Source organism: Eubalaena glacialis, chromosome 14 (genome assembly GCF_028564815.1).
Source record: "Eubalaena glacialis isolate mEubGla1 chromosome 14, mEubGla1.1.hap2.+ XY, whole genome shotgun sequence".
In the NCBI taxonomy this organism is placed as follows: domain Eukaryota; kingdom Metazoa; phylum Chordata; class Mammalia; order Artiodactyla; family Balaenidae; genus Eubalaena; species Eubalaena glacialis.
In genome coordinates, this window is record NC_083729.1 from 84,414,611 (window position 1) to 84,434,339 (window position 19,729).

The window sequence follows — 19,729 nt, forward strand, 5'->3', positions numbered from 1 at the left end:
ACCTGAGTTTGGGAGACCTGCTCTGATTGTGGCTCCAGCCATCGCTGGCTATGTGACAGTCCCTAAACCGGCCAGCCCCGTTTCTGCACCTGCAGGATAGAGGGTAGAGGTGAAATTGATGCCCCAGATTCATTCTTTTCCTCCTAACAGGGTCTTTGTAACCTGGTCCCTTTCTCCTTCATCTACGCAGTTCCCACCTCCTGCTCTCCACTGACCGGGTCTCAACGGAGCACATGGGAAATGGGGTGCTGGGCATGCAGCCAGGGGTCCAGGGACACCCACAGGTCCACAGAGACCAGTGGCACTCACCCAGACCCTGGGAGCAGCGGCCTGAGGGGCTTCTGGGCCGAGAGAAGAAAATAACCCCATCTGTGGGCTGCCTCCCGCTGTGACTGTCTCCGCCCCTTTGCCTCCCCCTCCTCCTCCTCCTGACACTCATCACTCAACCCCACTTCCTGGAGCCAGGACACCCGACATCCCTACTTATTTTTAGTCCGTGGCCTCTGGAGCAGGGCTGCTGGCCCCGGGCCTCCCCCGGCCCTATCCCCTGCCCCTGGGGGGCAGCCTGGGGCCAGAAGGCATCTCAGAACGTGAGGGAGCACACACCCAAGCCATAGGCTGGAGAGTGCAACCCCCCCGCTCACTCCCTCCTGCACCCCCCTCCTGCCTGAGACAGCAGCCACTAGTCTTCTGTGGAGTGTGGCCTCCAGCAGGCCTCCTCCCAGCTTCCTGCCCCCACCAAGGCTCACCCCCTGCTGCACTCCATCCCTCAGTGCTCTGTGACCTTGTACTGGAGGCCTCTCCGTTGCCCACTGGACCCCTACACACACCGCCGCTCCCAGGGTTCAGGGTGGTGTTGACTCTCTCTGCAGCCCTTCAAACCTGGTACAGAGCTCAGCGCACCGGACAAGCAGGGCAGGAAGGAACCCAGATGTCCCGGCCGGCTCAGCACAGGGCCCTCCAAACTGCTTATTTTGGACTGTCCATCCCAAGACCACAGCCAAGATGGTTATGGGGGGCAGCAGGCATCACCGGGGGCAGGCTCTGTCCACCTCCACAGTCCCAGCAGTTCCCTTTGGCCCCAAACTTGCACACTCCACTCACAGCCAGCCGGCCCAGCTCCCCAAAGACGGCTCAGCCAACGGCCCATATGTCTCTACTATTCTTCCCTCCCTGGGAGGAGTTCCAATAACTATAGCTTTCTCCACCTCACCACGTCTCCAGGGACACTTTAGCACCCTGGAGACTGGTGTCAGGGCAGCTGACCGGCCAGCCCTTACATCTTCACTATTTGCCAGGCACTGTCAGTCCTGGGATATGCAGTGAAGAAGACATAAATATCCCAGCCCTCGTGGAGTTTATAGTCCAGGAGGGGACAAAGATAAGGAAGGATAGGTAGGTGAAATAGCTGCTATGCCGCTGGAGACAAGTGCTGAGGAGAAAACCTACAGCAGGAAAGTGAGATAAGTGCTTGGTTGGGGAGGCGGCCGAGAAGGTGCAGCGGGTAATGATGCTCATTGAGGGATGCGGACTGCCAGATTGGCCCCATTGCTGTGGAGCACTGTACAGGTGAAGGGAATTGAGGCTCAAATTCCTCTCCTGGAATACAGGCAGCAGCAACATCCGCTCAAACCGGGCGATCAGACTCACAAGCAGCATAACAGGCCATTCAACTACTGGGCCTGGGTGACTCTTAACAATCCTTGCCTTACTTTATACACTCCTGAGCGAATAAGACCTCCAAGTGCCCCCAGCATCCCTTTCCCACTCTTCCTGCCCATCTGCAGCCCAGGTCAAAGTGTGAAGGCCCAGGGAATTCCCTGGCAGTCCAGTGGTTAGGACTCGGCACTTTCACTGCCAAGGTCCTGGGTTCGATCCCTGGTTGGGGAACTAAGATCCCACAAGCTTCAAGGTGCAGCCAAAAAAAAAAAAAGTGTGAAGGCCCAGGAAGTCCCCAGTCTCACCCAATCCCCACCCTGATGCCTGGCCTTGACCCCGGCAACCTGCCCCCAGACCTTCCCTCTGCTGGAACCTGTGTTTCCATATGCAGCTTTCTCGGAATCTCTGGGGTCCTCCTGGGAGCTGACATTTGATACCTGGGTACCCCCTACTGCAGCAGCAGTGCAGGAATCCTAGAGGTCTCCAGAGATGACTCCCTTTATCATCCCCAGTAGCTCCCCTCACATCACACTGGGTGGCCCAGTCCCCCATGCCCACAGAGGACAAGGCCAGGATTCTCCCTAGACCTAGCTGCTAGGTTTGCGCACTAGCTGCTGTCGTTTGAGAACGCCTTCCTGGCACTCCCTATAGCTTCATCTCAGCTCATAGAGAGAGTTCTGGCCTCTGCTACTGATGTCTGTCATAGGCACAGTAGTAAGGGTGTAGACACAGATGTGGTGTATTTGACATTTGCCTGAGAACACTTCCCTCCCAGCAACACACTAAAGAAAGCCTGGCAGAAGCTCATGGAAGCATGGGGTGACAGAAGGCCGGTAGAGGAGATTCCATACACAGGATGAGGCCATCTTCCAGGGCAGAGTTCACCCTCCTTCTATCAGGCCACTGAGCAGTGAGTCAGGGGACACCTGGGAGACAGGGGCTTCTGCCAGCTCACCTTGGAGAGGACCTGGGCTTCCAGAGGAGTAATCATAACGGCTCTGCCATTTGCGGTGCCCTCTCTGCACTCCCACACTCTACTAGGACATTTTATGTATCATCTCTTCCTCTCAACACACCTCTCCAATCTTAAGGTAGTTAACGTTATCCCATTTTAAACATGAGGAAATGGAGGCTGGGAGAGGTTTTGTGCTTTGTCTGAGGCCACATGGCCAGTAGGCGATGGAGCCAGGTTTGACTGCAAATCCAAGTACTGCTTTCATGCTGCCACTGGGATGACCCAACCAGGCCCTCTCCCTGCCTGTCCCCTCTCTGTCCAGCCCCTTCTACTCATCCATACTCCGGGATGGGTCCCTGCCATCACCTCCCGGGATGCCCCGGTGCTTCCCCAGCTCTGCAGGACAGTTCTCCCACCTGTAGCTCAACCAAGGCCAGGATGGAATCTTCCAACAGAATTTCTCTAGGAAACTATGGGAAAACAAAACAAAACAAAGCAGAAAAATTAAACACCAAATCAGAGATGCATTCCTGGAGCGCAGGGTTCCCAGCCTTAGGTGACTAAGGCCAAGGCTGTTCCAGATTGCTGGGAAAACTCACTCACTCAACAGATGTTCCTGTGTGCCTGCTCTGTGCCATGCTGTACCTTTAGGCAAAGGAGTCCCTGCCCTTTCCAGGGAGGTCCCCGGGGCACATGCGGCCACAGCAGGGGTTACTTAAGAACCACATCTTCTCCTTGTGTCATTCTAGGCCATGACCCCATGGGAGCATGTTTTCCCCAGCAGCCCCCCCTCCCCTGCCTCCCCCTCCTGGAGGACCTAAGCTCACTTCCTCCTCCATGACCCCCCAACCCCCAGCTCAAGTCCCCTTCCAGCCTTACTTTACACACAGTGTCAAGCACAGGCTCGCTGCTGCCACCACCAGGCACATGCCCACCCCCCTGTTCCACCAGCCCCCAGCCTGCCTTGGGGGAATATCTTTCAAGATGGCCCTTCTGAGGGCTTCCCTGGTGGCGCAGTGGTTAAGAATCCGCCTGCCAATGCAGGGGACACGTGTTTGAGTCCTGGTCCAGGAAGATCCCATGTGCTGCGGAGCAACTAAGCCCATGCGCCACAACTACTGAGCCTGAGCTCTAGAGCCCATGCTCTGCAACAAGAGAAGCCACTGCAATGAGAAGCCCATGCACCACGACGAAGAGTAGACCCCACTCGCCACAACTAGAGAAAGCCCGCGCGCAGCAACGAAGACCCAACGCAGCCAAAAATAAAATAAATAAAAATAAATGTATTAAAAAAAAAAAAAGCTGGTCCTTCTGAGACTTTCCTGGTGGTCCAGTGGTTAAGACTCCACGTTCCCAATGCAGGGGGCCCGGGTTTGATCCCTGGTCGGGGAACTAGATCCCACACGCATGCTGCAAATAAGATCCCGCATGCCGCAACTAAAGGATCCCACATGCCTCAAGGCACAACGAAGACCTGTCACAGCCAAATAAATAAATAATTTTTTTTTAATTAAAAAAAAAAAAAAAAGATGGCCCTTCTAAGGTTCATGCCACCTAGATTTCCCTGGGACACAGATGTCATGGGCAGGACAGGGAGGTGGCTGAGGGGTGTTACATGAGCCTCACGTGGGAAGGGGATGGAGGCCATAAGTGCCAGCAGAGGAGGAAGCCTGGTGGGCAGGTAGGGGAGCTGCTTCCTCAACAATACACAAGCAGAAAAAGACAGGGGTGAGGTGGGGGCCAGAGACCACTGACTCAGTTCCCCCTCCTCTCTCTGCCCCTGCCCAGGGGTTCCTGGGGAAGCACCCAGGACATCATTTGAACCATGCTCTAGTCCGACTCCACCAGACAATGAGGAATTTGAGGCTCAGAGAGGTGAAGGGATTTGCCTAACATCACACAGCAATTTGGCAGCCTGGCTGGGACCATGACCCAAGCCTCTGGACCCTGGCCAGTGCTTCTGAAACAACTGAGGAAATCCTTCAAATAGCTGCCAGCCCTGTGCCCACCCTAACTCCAGAAGGGGGTGGAGAGGCCACAGCTGGGATTTGCAGCTACAACAGCTGTGTCAAAGTAGTACCTGACAACGGGCACCCAGGGACCTAGTGGGGCCTGCTGCTTGTGACCACCCGGCCCAGCCCTCTCCTGCACTGGCCCGGGGAGGGCTGGGTCTAAACCTCGCCTGCCCCCAGTGTCCAGGGACTCCAGGCAGCAGACTCAGGCAGCCTCTCACGCTCCCTCCCTCCCAGCTGCAGCTGGGCTGGGGTGGGAACTGGGATGACACAGGGACGCCCGGGCTCCCCACTGCCAGAGTCCAGCCCTTTTCCTTCTTCAAGCAGCCCAGGTCCCCATCCAGGTGGAGGTAGTGGCATTCCATCTGAGCCCTGGCTGCTCTGAGATCAGAGGGGCCCACCCCCCGCCCCAGCTCCAGAAGGGGCATGCCCCCTCCCCAGGGAACTCAGAGGTCAGGGCCTTCGCACCCTTGGTTGGGGCCCAGCATCTCCCCCCTCTGCCGGGGAGCCAGGAGCCCCAGAAGGCTGCAGCGGGGCCAGAAATAGCCCCGACTTGCCAGGGAGGGAGCCTCTTTTTTGGTCCCCAGTGTGTTCCGATTCCCTTGCCATCACAATGGTCCACGGAGCCTGCCGGCCCCAGGAAGAGTCAGGACAGTCCCCAAAGGAGAGGCAGAAGTCAGAGGGTCAGCAGGAGGAAGAGGGAAGGCTGAGAGAAGGGGGAGCAAATTCCTGAGGACTGGGAAGTGGGAAGGGCCAGGGGAGGGGAAGGGAGGGAGGAGAGGGAAGAGAGGAAGGAACAGGGGTAGAACTCCAGGGGTAGAGGGTGGGTATTAAGAGGGGGGCGCCTCTCCCTTTGAAATCACTGCTATCACTAGATGGTCACAAGCCAAGCCAAGGGCAAGAGACTTTGGCCAAGGGCCAGGCGAGGGTGTAAGAAGATCAGAGCCAGCGGGCCCTGGGGAGGGTGCAAACTGACATCCAGACTTCTTCCAACCCTGACCTTCTGACAACAGCCTTCATCACACTGCTGCCACTGATGGACAGAAGAAAGGACGGATGCGGGAGCTCGAAGAATCCCAGAATCTAATTTTAGCTGAGTGCCCCCACCACCCCCGATAACAGCCAGCAGAGCCTAAAAGGGTGGGAGCTCTGCACCGCCTGCCCGGTGCCAGCAGGAGGGAGACTGCCCCCAAGCCGTGGGGTCTCTGCAAATGAGACCCTCCAGCTCACACAGGGCAGGGGCTTTGCTGGGCTGGGGGCCCTGGGGCCTGCTCCCCTGTCTTGAGGAGGTGGGCGCTGAGGCCAGTGAGTGCCATAGTTGAGAGTAGGTTGGGTGGGTTTGTGTGCCGGCTCTGGATGACCTCAAAAAAGTCCCTCAACCTCCCTCGGCCTCAGTTTCCTCACCTGTCAAATGGGTACAGCAATCTCTCCGATTGATCTCAGATGATGCATGTCAGGCACTGGCCCTAATGACTCAGAGTGGTCATTATTCCTCTCGCCACTGCCTGATTCAGGGGGCCCTGAACTGATCGGTCATTCCAGACCCAGTCTGCATCTGCACTGAGGTACAAAGGTGAGGAAAACAGACCTGATGTGCCCAGGAGCCTGACTCTAAGGACAACTGATTAACTCCAGGAATCTCCATGTCCAGACCTTCCTGGGAGCTGGGCTGGGGGTGGGGCAGAGATAAATCCTCAAGCTGGGGAACTCGGGGACCACTGGGGTAATCCCTTGTGGGCAAACAGGGACACTGAGGCTCCGAGAGGGACCCAGCCCTGCCCGGGGGCAGCTAGACAGATGATGGCAGAAGCAGGGTATGACCCCGGCGTCCCCACCACCTCCCCAGTGATTTTCACTGGCATGGAAATCCCACCCCAGTCCTGCCGCCCACAGTGACCAGGCCCTCTGAGCAGAACTCCTGGCCTGCACCAGGAACACAAAGTTGCCTAGTGTCAACCCCAGCTGGGTAGATGCCTCCTTCCCAGCCAGCATCAACCTCATTTGCAAGTGGTAGCTGGACAAGGTCTCACACCCCCTTCCCAGCAGCCCCCCACCAAAACACACAGATGGAGATCATGCGGAGGAAGGGGAGGGGCAAGGGCCTGATGAACCCACAAGCCCCCCTCCACCTTTAGTCTTGCTGGCAGGTCAGCCAGGCCCTCCTGCCATGGGTACCTTCTGAGCCGATGGGTCAGGAGTGCATCTTGCAACAATGCTCCAAAGAGGAATTCCCAGCGCCCTGATTTCTCAGCAGCTGGCCTGAGGCAAGGGCTGTGTCTAAACTCTGTTTCAAGGGTACCCCCTGTGATCTAAGACCCAGATTCCCACAGAGTGGGTGCAGTTGAGGGGAGGGGTCTTCCTAAGCCCTTCCCACCATGTCTTCTCTAATGGTGCCTCCCTTTGGTCAGGGACATCTTAAGAAAGGGGCCTCCAAAAGGTAGAAGTGCCTGGCCAAGACGGCTCACCTGCTGGCTTTCTGTCCCTGCTCTCACCTCCAGGGCTTTCACCAGGATTACTCCTAGGAGAAGAAGGGCTGCATCCTCACCCCATATCTCTGCTGATCTGAGCCCAGCTCATTGACCCACTAACTCTCAGATGGGCTCAGGGTGAAATCAAAAGTGGGTGCTACTTACACAGAACAGCAGGAACGGGCTGTGAGAGAAGGAGAAGGCCAGGGTGGGAGCCAGGGGTCCTGGGATCCAGCTCCACCTGCACCACATATTACCCTGGGCAAGTCCGCAGGACTCTATATCTCAGTTTCTTCATCTGAGAACTGAATAAAGTAGCAAAATGGGGATGAGCCTAGCACAGGACCTGGCATGCAGCAGACTGTCAGCAGATGTTTCCTGAATGTGAGCCTGTTAGTCTTTGAGTCTGGTTACAATCCCTTCAGTATGAAGCTGTGGTATGGTGGGCACAGAGTCAGACAACCTGGGTTCTAGACCCGGTTCTCCCACCACGTGGCTATGGAGTAGGGGGTGGGGAGGTCCAAAGCAAGTTATCTTTTTCTGGGCCTCAGTCTCTTCTTTAATAAAATTCAGGGATTGGACTGAGCTGTCAGGAATGGAAAACCTGTGACACACATACTTACTCATTCCGTAGCAGTGACAGACATGAGCAGTCTATCACAGCACTGCTGCCAACTGAATCCATCCAGATGCAGCTTCAGAATCCCCTAACACCCAGCGCCAGCCCCGGTTTCCTCTTCTGTAAAATGGCCACACCCAGCAAAGTTATGAGGATTAAACAAGACAATATATTCAAAATGGACTGCCAACAGCTCAGCTCTAGCAGGAGTAACCTTCTGCCACCATCTCCAGAGATTGGGTGGGGAGCTCTTCTCCCATGCCAACAGCAGAGAGTGTGGTCCAGTAAAAGGAGCCTGGGCATGGATGGCCTCAGGCGAGCCGTTGCATCCTTTTAAGCCTCCATTACCCTGGAATAAAATGGGCTGATACTTACCTTATAGGATTAAATGAGGTAATCAGAGGAAGCACCAGAAGAGCCATGGGCTCAGTAAACGGGAAGAGGTGAGCTACCTTGATCCGCCCTCCTCAGGCCCGGGGCCTTAGCGGTGGGTGCACAGGCTGGTGGGAGGCGCTGGGAGCTCCTCAAGGCAGGGCCTGGCTTCCTTGTAAAGTCCTCAGTGAAGCCCTGTGTCCCCAAGTCCACCAGTGATGGTGGATACATTGGAGTCTCTGGTCATTCCCTCTGGCAGAAGCCACGGCCCCCTTCAAGTGTGAATGCTTGGCTGTGGCGGGGGTGGCCTCCCCCCACCGGATCTGGGCCCTCCCCGCCCGGGCTTCATCCCTCCCTGGGGTCCTGCCATTGGCATCGGCCCTACCCCACCCCCTGCCGCCTGCTCCTGCCAGCAGCCTGCTGTCTGGCCTCCCGTGCCCACAGAACCAGGCCAGCCGTGTTCGGGGGCCAGAGACTACCTTCTCTGCGGTGACAGGAAGCCTGGTGGACTCAGCTCCTAACCCAACTCATAGGGTGCCTTTGGGGCCTCAGACCCTTCACCTGGGAAGTGAGGAGACTGAGAGGAACCGTCTGCAGGCCTTCCAGCTCTGAATCTTAGTGCTGGAGAGCCTGACACAAAGCAGCTCCACCCCACTCTCCTGCCCCTTGCTGAAGGCAGCAGCTTAAAACATTCCTCAGAGAGACCCTCCCTCCCCCCTCCTCCTCCTCCTCCTTCCCCTCCCCCTCCCCTCCCCTCTTCCTCTCCTCCCCTCCCCCTCCCCCCTCTCCTCCTCCTCCCCCCTCCCCCTTCCCCATGTTCCTCCCATCCCATGTGGGTGGTGTCTGACCACCTCTGCTGGCCCCCAGCTGTTGTGCCTGCTCGCCCATCAGGGCTGGCTTCAGGCTGACTCTTGAACTGCCACAAATTCACCAAACACAACATGCTTTGCGTGTGCTTTCTCCTGCCCAGAATACCTTCCTGTCTTCCCTCTTGGTATACTCCTGATCTTCCCCCAAGACCCTGCCCAAAGGCCATCTCCTCTGGGATGCCCTCCCTTCCTTCCCTTCCCAGGCAGCCAGTCTCAGGCTCCCCTGGCAACTCTCGCCCCCACTGACTTGTAATGATGGATAAGGATGCTGAGTGGACAAAGCAGGCAGGCAGGCGGGTGGGTACCAACCAGCCGCACCGAGAGGAGGAAAGGGCAACTGGCCTTGGGAGGGCACCCATGCGCAGAGTCTACTACTCAAGTAGGTGAGGAATAGCTACTCCCTGCAGCCCTTGGACAATGAGGACACAGCTTGCTTATTACAAAATATCCTTTATTGATAAAATAGCTCAGACTTAAAAAAAAAACAAAAACCTGCATATCACAACAAGGGAGTCACAGGCAACAATAGCAGGGGTCCCATGGGGCACACACAAGACCAGTCAGCAGATGTCATAAGCCAGCCCCTACCCTGGGCCCAGCCTCCCCAGCCCTACCCCGAGGCAATGCACTGGCCTCACACTGAGACCAGGGGATGAACTGGACAGCCTCCCACTCCAGGAGGGACTCTCTTTGGTCCCCTCCATTCTCTCCACCCCAGAAAACTCCCTCAGCATCCCTCCAAGTCTAGCCAGGCCCATCAGCGTGCCAGCAGTGCCTGTGCTGCTCAGCCCCGCCCCCAAGACAAAATGCTCACCGGCTTAATGGTGAAGCCAGGCACTCGCATGGGGAAGACTGCAAAACATCCTCCACATGCTCCCAATTGCTCCAGGTGCCAGGTCTGGGGTGGGGGAGGGGACCAGGAGGGAGAGGCCCCTGGAGGCCCATCAGTTGGGTGGAGCAACGTGGCTGGGTCTGAGATGGGCAGACCGTACCCACCCGGGGTGGAATCAGTTATGCATCAAAGGGATCTATCTGGGGCTTGGAGCCCTGCCCAGGAACTCCAGTGAGGGGCTCCTTCTCACCTGCTCTAGCCCCAGCACCCCACCACATGCTCTCATCTCAGACCGTTCCCATGCGGTGGGTATTTTTAGCGATCCTGGGGAAACAATGTGCCTGCTTGATGACAAAAGACTTCTCCCCCATTGGGGGGTCCAAGCCAATGAAAACCCTCTTGGTGTTGCAGGTGAAATGTCGAGAAGTTGTCATGCAGCGTAATAACTCAAACCTTTGCAGGCATAAGAACACATTCTGGAAGAAATCCTTTAACTAAAGTCGTGGTTCTGTCTGCCACTCCCCACTTCCAGTTTGGGGTAGGAATTCACACCCCAGGCAGAAAACAAAGTCTATAGGAAGACAGGCGGTGGTAAACCCAGAAAAGGGGGATTTTTATATCACCGAATAATCACATTTTCTGGTTCTCTAGTGCGTTCCCCCACGGAGCTCAAAACTTTCTGCGAAGCCTTTCATCTCCCTGCAGCAAGTAGGCGGCAAGCCATTGTTGCCCTGGGTTTTGCAGGCGGTGAATGCTAGTGATCAGGGCTCTCCCGTGGAGGCAGAGGCCAGACCCCCAGACCACCCCCACTGAGGCATCCACGCACCCACCAGCCTCCCAGAGGGGCGCCGGGTGAGGAAAATGATCCACAGTTCTGGAGTTACAACTCCAAAAGCAGGGGGAAGGAGAAGAAGGGCCCAAAGATGGTGCCAGCCCATAAACCCCCACCCAGGGTCTAATGGGGACCAAGGGCACACAGCACGGATGCCCATCGTCGTTTCTGCCTCTTCCTCAGCAGCAGGCCCTCCTGGAAAAAGCCGAAGGCTGGCTCCCTGCTCTTTTCAAGGGGAAGATGAGAAAGAAACAAAACACCACAAGCAAGTGATCAACCAGAAAACACAAGGTCCTCAAGGGTTGCAGGGGTCTGGGGTTCTGCGAGGGAGCCTGGCCTCGGCTACATTCAGGAAGGTCCAAGCCTCATCCATCTGCCTGTGCACAGGCAGGGGGTGGAGAAGATGGCCCCCCACGGCCAAGCCAGCAAGGGGAGGCTTCAAATAGACCCTGCGCCTCCAAGGGGGTTCCCAGGATGAGGCCTGCAGGACCAGGGAAGGGACCAGAAAGCCCTAGGGAGGTGGCCACATAAAACAGGGCAAGAAGCAGGGTGGCCCTGGCACCACCTGGCACCAACCCCGCACGGGCAGCGGGCAGGCGGGCTCACCAGGCCGTCTGGGTCCACTGGCGGCAAAGGATCCTTCGGAAGGCACGACGAAAGTCCTGGTTGAAGATGGTGTAGATGACAGGGTTCAGCGAGCTGTTGCAGTAGCCGATCCAGAAGAAGAACTGGAAGAGGCCGTGGGGCACCTTGCAGTGCTGAGGGCAGATGGCACCCAGGCTGTAGCTGAAGAAGAAGGGGAACCAGCAGAGCACGAAGACGCCGATGACCACGGCCAGCACGAACGTGAACCGCTTCTCCCGGGTCAGCTGCGTCCGCCGCCGCCACCACTGCCCCCCCGCAGTGCCCTTGCCCCTGCCCAGGAGCACCTGGCCACGTAGGGTCGCCAGCAGCCGGGAGCCCTGGGGTTGCTGCAGGGGGGGGCTGCAAGCTGAGGCGGGAGACGCTGACAAGGCCTTCGGCTCACACCCCTCCTCCTCCTCCTCTTCAGCCCCCTCCTCCTCTGGAGATGTCCCACCAACACCTTCCTTCTGACTCTGGCCTGAGCTGGGACGGGTAGGCCAGCTGGGGGGCAAGGCGGGGGTCCCAGGGTCTTCAGGGGTCTCCCCCTCGTCCTTCTCCCCAGTGGGCTGGGAGCATCCATTGGCCTCTCCAGCAGTAGCCAGTTGAGAGGCCAGAGTTGGCAATCTGGCTGAGGCTGAAACTTCCCCAGGGACAGGGCGGGGCTGCTTAGACCCACGCTCCCCAGGGCCCCCCTTGGCCCTGGGACCTCTGCGGTGGCTGCGCTTGGCGATCAGATAGATCCGCAGGTAGACAAGGATCATGATAAGGCAGGGTGCAAAGAAAGATCCAATGCTGGAGGCCAGGATGTACCAGGCCTCTTGGTTGAGCTTGCACTGAGGGCGCCCTCGGGGCTGGGGACCCGGGTCGCCCTTGTAGATGAGGGGCGGCAGCGAGATGACAGCTGCAATGAGCCACACGGTGAGGATGATGCACTTGATGCGGCGCGGGGTGCGCTTGGAGTTGTACTCCAGCGCGCGGCTCACGGCCCAGTAGCGGTCCAGGCTGATGGCACACAGGTGTACGATGGAGGAGGTGCAGAAGAGCACGTCGAGCGCCAGGTACACCTCGCACCAGGTGCGCCAGAAGTACCAGTAGCCCAGCAGCTCGTTGGCCAGCGAGAAAGGGATGATGAGCGTGGCCACCAGGATGTCGGCGGCGGCCAGCGACACTAGGAACAGGTTCTGCGGGGCTCGCAGTGAGCGGCTTGTCAGCACAGCCAAGATGACCAGCGCGTTGCCGAAGATGGTGAAGAGGATGAGGAAGGTGATGACCGCCGCGATGGCCACAGTGGCCTGCACGGAGTAGGGCTCCTGGTGGTCCATGGCGGGGCCGGACGTGGCCAGAAGGGGCGCTGCTCGCCCAGCGCGTGCACAGCCGGCGACAGCGCTTTCCCACCCAGGTCGGCTAGACGAGGGAGTCGCCCCACTGGCTGCGCTGAAGGTGCTGGAGCCCCATGGCCAGGCCGAAAGGGGCCAAGAGGGCGGGGGACGCCCGGGGCCGGCCACCGCCCTCCTACATCCTCTTGCACCGGCGCCCAGGCTCCCTGCCGTCTGCCCCGGAGAAGTTTACCAAGACGTCCCGCTGCCGTCCCCGCCCCGCCCGGAACCGAGGGAAAGTTGGGCGCCGCCGCTGGGAGGCTGCTGGACTCACGCTGGGGCGCGGGGCCTCGGCCGGCCGGGCAGGGGACGCGCCGCCGGTTCTCGGAGGAGGCAAGGAGGACGAGGCCCGCTCCGCTCCGCCGGCTCTAGCCCGGAGCCGCGTCTGCAGGCAGCTCGCCGCGGGAGGGGAGTGGGGAGGAGAGAGAGCGCGGCTGGAGGAGGGAGGAGACCGGAGGCGGGAACAGGAGGAGGGAAGGGAGGCGGGGCGGGCGGTGAGACCCAGGGTGGGTGGGAGGTGCGCCTCGCTGAGGGGTGGGCGGACCGCAGCCTCCCGGCACCCCGGGCCTCCGCCTTGGCATCTCTACCCCGTTTTCCTCCCGGCCTCCGCTCTGCGGCAGGTCAGAGGGGCCCGGCGTCTGGGGTCTTCGGGACCAAGGGAAGGATGCTGGCAGAAGTGGAAGGGTCGGTGCACGCGGGGAGCTGGGACGCGGCGCTGGCGGGTCCGCGGGCGCCGATGCGGGACGTCTCTCCTGCGGACTGCGGGGCTAGGACCGAGCCTCCGGGTTTAGGACGGTGGGCGCGAGCAGACCTCCCCTCCCACCACCCAAGAGCCCCAAGGAGAGGGTGGGTGGCTGTGTCGGGGCGCCGGAGCAGAATAAACCACACCCCCTGACGGGAGCCCGAGAGGAATGAAGCCCCGCGGAGGGCGTGAGGTGAGCCGAGAGACTGCTGGGAACCCCTTCCCCAAGTGCTTTCCCGCACCGACTGGACTCCGTCGGGCCTGCGGAGCCCGAGGAGGCGCGCTTGGCCAGGTGGCGAGCGCCCCCTGCCGCCACCCGCCTGCCGAGCTCGTCCGCGGCCAGCCAGAGACCCGCCTCCTGCCGCGTCCCGGGGCCACTGAGAAGGCTCCCAAGCCCGGGGCGGGGGGCAAGCGAGTGCTCAGAGCCTGGGATTGACGACTTCAGCTTTCCTGTTTCTCCTGCAGCTGCCTCAGTTTCCTCCATTAAGGGCAAAGAGGTAAGAAAAAAAACTGGCTTGGACCCAAGTCTCAGCAACAACTGAGACTCAGGCGGAGGCGGGGGGGACTTGCAAACTCCGACCTCGTGACCAGTAGGAAGAGGATGTCCCCTGGTGCAGAGCAAGGAGACCTAGTCAAGGGCGGGGTCTTTCTGACTCAATTCAGAGAAAATATTGGTCTCAGGGGCAGCTTCGAAGGGAAGAGCTTCCCTTTGCATTTGTAGGGACCCCCCTCCCTGCTCCAGTCCTGCTGACTCCTCCCCCACTCCGCAAGCTGCGCACCCCCCTTGGAGTAGCCCTGGAAAAAGCAGTTGGGGTGAAAAGAAATTCCCGGCTAAGCACACACCGCACCCTAACCTCATTCTGGCCTCAAAGAGCTGCGCAGGACCGGCGGTCGTCACACACCTTCCCCCTACCCACGCTCCCTGGGGCTACTGCCACCAGCGCCAGCCTGGGCAGCCTCAAGGGCGCTTTTTTCACCTTTTCCAGAGCCCCTAATGCTGTAACCCCAGCCTAGACCCAGGCCTTACATTGCTAGCCCACAGCTGTGCATGGCATCCTCTGTATAAAGCATCAATCCACTTCTGAAAGTAAGTCTCCTCCAAAGGGCATGACCTTGATCCAGCGTGCCTGCTCCATCTTCATGGGAGCAGAGAGTATGACCTCAAGGTGCCCACAGTGTGTCACCCCTACCCAGGCTCAGACAGGTGGTACCCACCACCCCCCAGCCACATGGCAGAACTGAGGGGCATCCTCCTTGATCCTGGGCTCTCCCTGCCTCTTGCCAGCCTACCCAGCTCCCCTGTTAGATGAGAGTGCCTACAGCCTGGTGGGGTAGGTACTACCTAGGCTAGGTTTGGAGAGGCGGCCAGCCTCCCTTGCCCCCTCCAGAGAGGTTTCATGAATGCATCCTTCGACTTGCTGGGCTTCCACCCCACGGTTGCCAGGGATGGAGAGGTCTCAGAAACCCCTTCCCTGAGGAAGGACAGAGGGGTGGCCTTTGGATCTGGGGAAGCAGCCACTTAAGCAAGTTCCTGCTGTCCCCATGGTTCCCTGTCCCACGGCAGGGAATCTGAGCACGCTGGTGGCCCAAATGGGCTTTGAGAAGGACCATTTTTCACCCTCTCCCACCATTCTCAGGCTGGGGGGCCAGTGGGTATCTCCCCAGACACTGCAATCAGCAGCAGCCTTTTGTCTGTTGGCTTGTTTTCCTTGAAAGGCCAGGCCTCCAGGACTCTGCAGGAACTGAGGCCAGAGCTGCTCATACCCACCCCACCCCATCCTTTCCCCCCTACAAGTCAATGCTGATTCTCACCCGGGCCTTCCCTGAAGGGACAGCACCAGGCCCTGCTGGGTACCAGCCTAGGTTGAGGACAGCCAGAGAGAGTCTACAGGAACCCTTGAGGCTCAGCCACCACCCAGGCTCTGTGTCGCCCGCTGCTGCCTCCCAGCCCCACCCACCCCCAAGACCAGCAGCTGGCTTTCGGGGCAGTGGGGACTGTTACATAACTCGATTCCCGTTCCTCTCTGTGGTCTTCATCTCCCCACACACACACAGTCCCCAGCTGCCTGCTCCACCGAGCCCTGCATGAATCAGAGCCTCGGGCCCCAGCAGGGCTTCCTTCAGCCCTTCCCAAACTAGATCTGACCTTCCGTCATCATCCTGCTCCACCAGGGCTGGCAGAGTTCAGTCCCAGATCTACAACCAGCCAGCAGCAGGAGCTGCCTAGATTACTCTCAGCCACGTTTGGGGGGAGGGGGAGGCAGTGACAGGCACTGGCCCACCTTCCGGGCCACACCAGGCTACCTGCTGGTCCCTGGACGTGCCCTGAGCTCCCATATCTCTAGTCCTTTCCAGGGGCTGTTTGCTCTGCCAGAAACGCCCTCCTTACCCTTCCTTCTGTGCTTGGTGGACCCCTACTCTGTCTTCAAGGTCTGCTCACCTGTCACCGCCTCTCAGGCAGAGGGAGTTACCCTGCCCTCCCTCAGTGCCAATTTCACGCTCAGAGCGAGATGGAGTCTGATGGTTTGGTGCACCACCCCCTCCGTCAGACCAGATATCCCTTCTCTGTCCCCAGTACCTGGCCAAGATTGTTGAAAGGTGAAGAGTAATGGTAGCAGGCATCAGCAGATGACATACACATGAGTTTTTCTTAGACAGGTGGTAGCCAAATGAAGGTGCCCCCAAGGGATGTCCTTGGAAAGAGGGGCCGTGGGGGGAAGGTGACCTAGTAGCATCTTTTCCAAAGAAAGGGGAGACAGTTGTTCCATCCCTGGCTGTGAGAGCACAGCAAGAGATGTGCCATCTTAGTTGAAAGCCCTGGAACCACTTCTCCAGGTCTGAAAGGTGAGACTGGCCCCACTGCCTCCTGGGCCAGGGTTCCAGCAGCTCAAGGTGCTGCCCTCCCTGCCCTGAGGGCCCATGGGGATGATCCCCAACCAGGCTTCACCCCCCAGCTTTCACCAGAAGCTCCAGCCTTTCAAATCCCTGGGACCCTTACCCCAGACCACCCTGTATGACCCAGCCTCCCCACCTCCCCAGACCCTTGAGTCGTGCCCTCTGTGATGTAAGTCAATCATTCTCTCTCCCTCCATCACACCTCTCCTGACAAAACCCCAACCCTGGTCAAACCTAAATCATCCACCCTGCCTTTGACCAAGCAGCTGCTTTTTCCAGAGCAAAACACGCACTGCCTCGACTGGCCTCGCTTTACATTCATGATCGCAAATCTCCAGACTTTCCTAGTGTGCTCACTTACCCATGCTTCACAATCGGCATCCCCCTCCTGCCTGCCCCCTACCCGTAAGCTGTAACTTTGCTTTGTACTTAAGAGAAAATGGAAGCCATCCGGCAGGCGCCCATCCCCCAAGCACACCTGCATCCGAGCTGCATCTCCGCTCTTAGGGCAAGTCCTTGTCATATGCCCTGGACCCCAACCCCTCTCATGTCCCCCAGGACTCTGCTCCTTCAGTTACCCCCTCACCAGCTATCACTCCCCCACTCTAAGGGCCCGCCCCCTCCTTAAGAAGCCCTCTATGTCCCCCTGCAGCTGCCACCTTCTCGTTTGCCTGGTCATTGTCTCTAATCCCTCACATTCTCCCCTTCACCCTTGTAGGGCATCTGCACCCCACCCTCCACTGAATCCACTCCTGGTGGGTCATTTGTGACTTCACGCCACCAAGTGCCAGGCTCATTGTGAGTCCTGCTCTTACTGTTTCGCAGCAGCGTTTTATACGATGGACCCTTCCTGGGGGTCACTCTGCTCCCTCCTCACAGGCCACTCCTCAGTTTCCTTTCCTTCTCCCAAATCCTAAATCAGTGATTCTCACAGAGTGATTTTTGCCCCTTCCCAGGGACATTTGGCAACGTCTGCAGACATCTTTGACTTTAACCACAGGAGGAAGGGGGTAGCTACTGGCATCTAGCGGGTAGAGGCCAAAGATGCTACCAAACATCTTACAAGGTCCAGGACACCGCCCCCCACACACAGTGAAGACTCATCAGTCACGAAATGCTGTTAAGGCTAAGAAACCGTGCACGGAGTGATGCAGCGCCGGTTCAGTCCTGGGATCCTTTTCTTTTGCACCTGAACTCTTCTTGGGTAATTTCATCCAGCCCCTGGCACCCACCTGGATGCTGATGACTCTCCAAAGTATCCCCTGCCCTGAACTTCAGGCTCACTCAGCCCACACACTCCCTGACCCACCCATTTGACATCTAGTAGCCTCAGACTTCACATGCCCATTTCCCCTGAACCAGGTCTCTCCCTTCAGTTCTCACTGCTGAGATGCCCTCATTCCCTACATCCAACCGCAAGTGCGCTTGCCTCAACCTCCAAAACATACTCCCAAAGCACCCACTTCTGCCCCTTTCCATGACCCCCATCACTTTCACTTGCACAACAGCAGTGGCTATCAGCTGTTCTTCCCCATTCCAATTCGTTTTCCAGGGAGTATCCGGCATGACTTTTTAAATTTTAAATCAGATCTTGTCACACCCTTCCTTAGAAACTTCCAGCAGCTGCTCCCTGTTGCTCGTGAAATAACCATCCCTTTCTGGCTGACCAGGCCCTTCCTCTCTCCCCCCGTCCACGCACACACATCCCATTCGCACTGGCCTGACACACCTTGCTTCTTCCTGCCTCAGGGCCTCTGCACTGGCTGCTCTTTCCCTGGATGTTCCCAGGGTAGCAGCCTCCTGCCATTCAGGTCTCAGGGGAAATGCCAACAACCTATAGAAATGCTCGCCCTCCCCCATCACTTATCAATCCCAGATGCTTTATTTGCCTGTTTACTGTCCATCCCTCTCCCTGTCACTGAATAAACTGAGAATAGTAAACATGCCTTGTTTCCCAAGTTACTCCCAGTGCCTATAACAGAGCCTGCCTGGCACCTAAATTCAATAGATGTGTGTTGGATGAGTGAATAAATTGACGAGCGAGCCCACATAGCTGTGTGGTTGGGGATTGGAGAATAGGCTGTAGACTCTGGGAGGTGGCGGCTATCCACCGGGCTCTGGTTGACACCCCAGGGCCCCATACATATCGCACCCTCCATGCTGGGGCTCCAGGGGCTGGGGCAGGATGGGGCTCATGGAACAGGCCTGGGCCCAGAGCTGGCCTGGGGCATGGGCTCTGTAGTGATAGGGAAGGAGAGGACAAGGACAGCTTTGTCCCTGGTCACCCCCAAAGAAAGAGTAATCAGTCTTCCTCATGAGCCATCAGGATCAGCCAGCCCCACCTCCCTCTCTGGAGAACCCAGAGTCCGAGATCAAAAGCCACATCTTAATGGTGGCAGCCTCTGAGCTGGGAGGGTCTCACAGCACACAAAGCACATCACTTCCTCTGACCCAGCGTGGCCACCGAGAAACCCCAGCTGCGTATCAGAGGCCTGGCTTGGCTATTCAGAGACCCACAGGTCGTGATACAGCCACACTTACTGCTGATAAATGTGTATGTGTACTGTCTCTATCCTAGGGTTGGCCCAAAGTCTTTGCTTGGGAATCTCCCGGGGGAGCGGTCACCCTGCTGTGGCCAGAGCCTCTGCTCCCCTACTCTAAACTCTGATACCCCGCGTCCCACGTTTGGGAGCAAGACTAGGGAGAGCACCCCCAACCACGATCCTTCCCTGACACTGACACCTGAGATCAGGCCCATGTTCAGTCTCAGAAAATCCTTGACTCAAGACTGAAACCCAAGATAGACAGAGGACAGGGGCTCCAGGTCCCCTGACACAGTGAAGAGGTTGGCAGAGGGCACGCCTCAGCCCTGCACGGCTGCACAGCCGTGTTTCCTTGGGCACAACCATTTGCTTCCCTGAGTCTCTTCCCTCCTCTGGAAAATGGGTCTCACCACCTGAGGGTCCCAGGGCAATAAGGAGGGTTCAAGGCACTCGGGTATGAGGTAGTCAGCACAGCCCAGCACCAGACTCCTGGAGCAAGTTCCCAACTTTATTTCTACCTTTTCCCAAGACACCTGAGGGACCTGATCCCACTGGGACGGGCACGGGCTCCTGCTTCCCTTCTACCCCAAGCGGGCCCCGAGGACAGCACCACTGGGGGGCTCCCAGCTTGCTCACTGGCATCTCTGGAGACTTTCTTTGCCCCGAGAACAGCCCTCACCGGGGAGGCCAGGAGCCGATGAGGAGTGGGCTTGGCTGAAGGCAGACCAGCAGGGGAACCCGACAGCCCCTTCCCACCTTCCAGGGCCTCCTTGGGCCAAGTCCCCGGGAGGGGCAGGGCGGATGTTGGATAGAGACCAGGTTCCCGGAGACAGCAATGCAGGGTGACAGCAGCTTTGGGTCCTGATTTCAGGGTCCTTGTGTTCTGGCCGTTTCCCACGTGCAGTCCTGGAGGGCTGCCACCTCTTTGTCT

At 58.3% G+C, this 19,729-nt stretch overlaps 1 protein-coding gene across 1 annotated transcript; it reads right to left on the minus strand.

Moving 5' to 3' along the window:
• Nucleotides 1-9,426: 9,426 nt before the first annotated feature.
• Nucleotides 9,427-12,989, minus strand: ADRA2B (adrenoceptor alpha 2B). The gene has a single exon (XM_061210748.1). The coding sequence runs from the start codon at nt 12,562-12,564 to the stop codon at nt 11,221-11,223; it is 1,344 nt and encodes a 447-aa protein (XP_061066731.1). The 5' UTR covers nt 12,565-12,989; the 3' UTR covers nt 9,427-11,220.
• Between the last annotated feature and the right edge of the window lie 6,740 nt (nt 12,990-19,729).

Bases quoted from the DNA above. Each gene is read 5' to 3' on its own strand.
- ADRA2B (XM_061210748.1), bottom strand. From the start codon at position 12,564: ATGGACCACCAGGAGCCCTACTCCGTGCAGGCCACTGTGGCCATCGCG.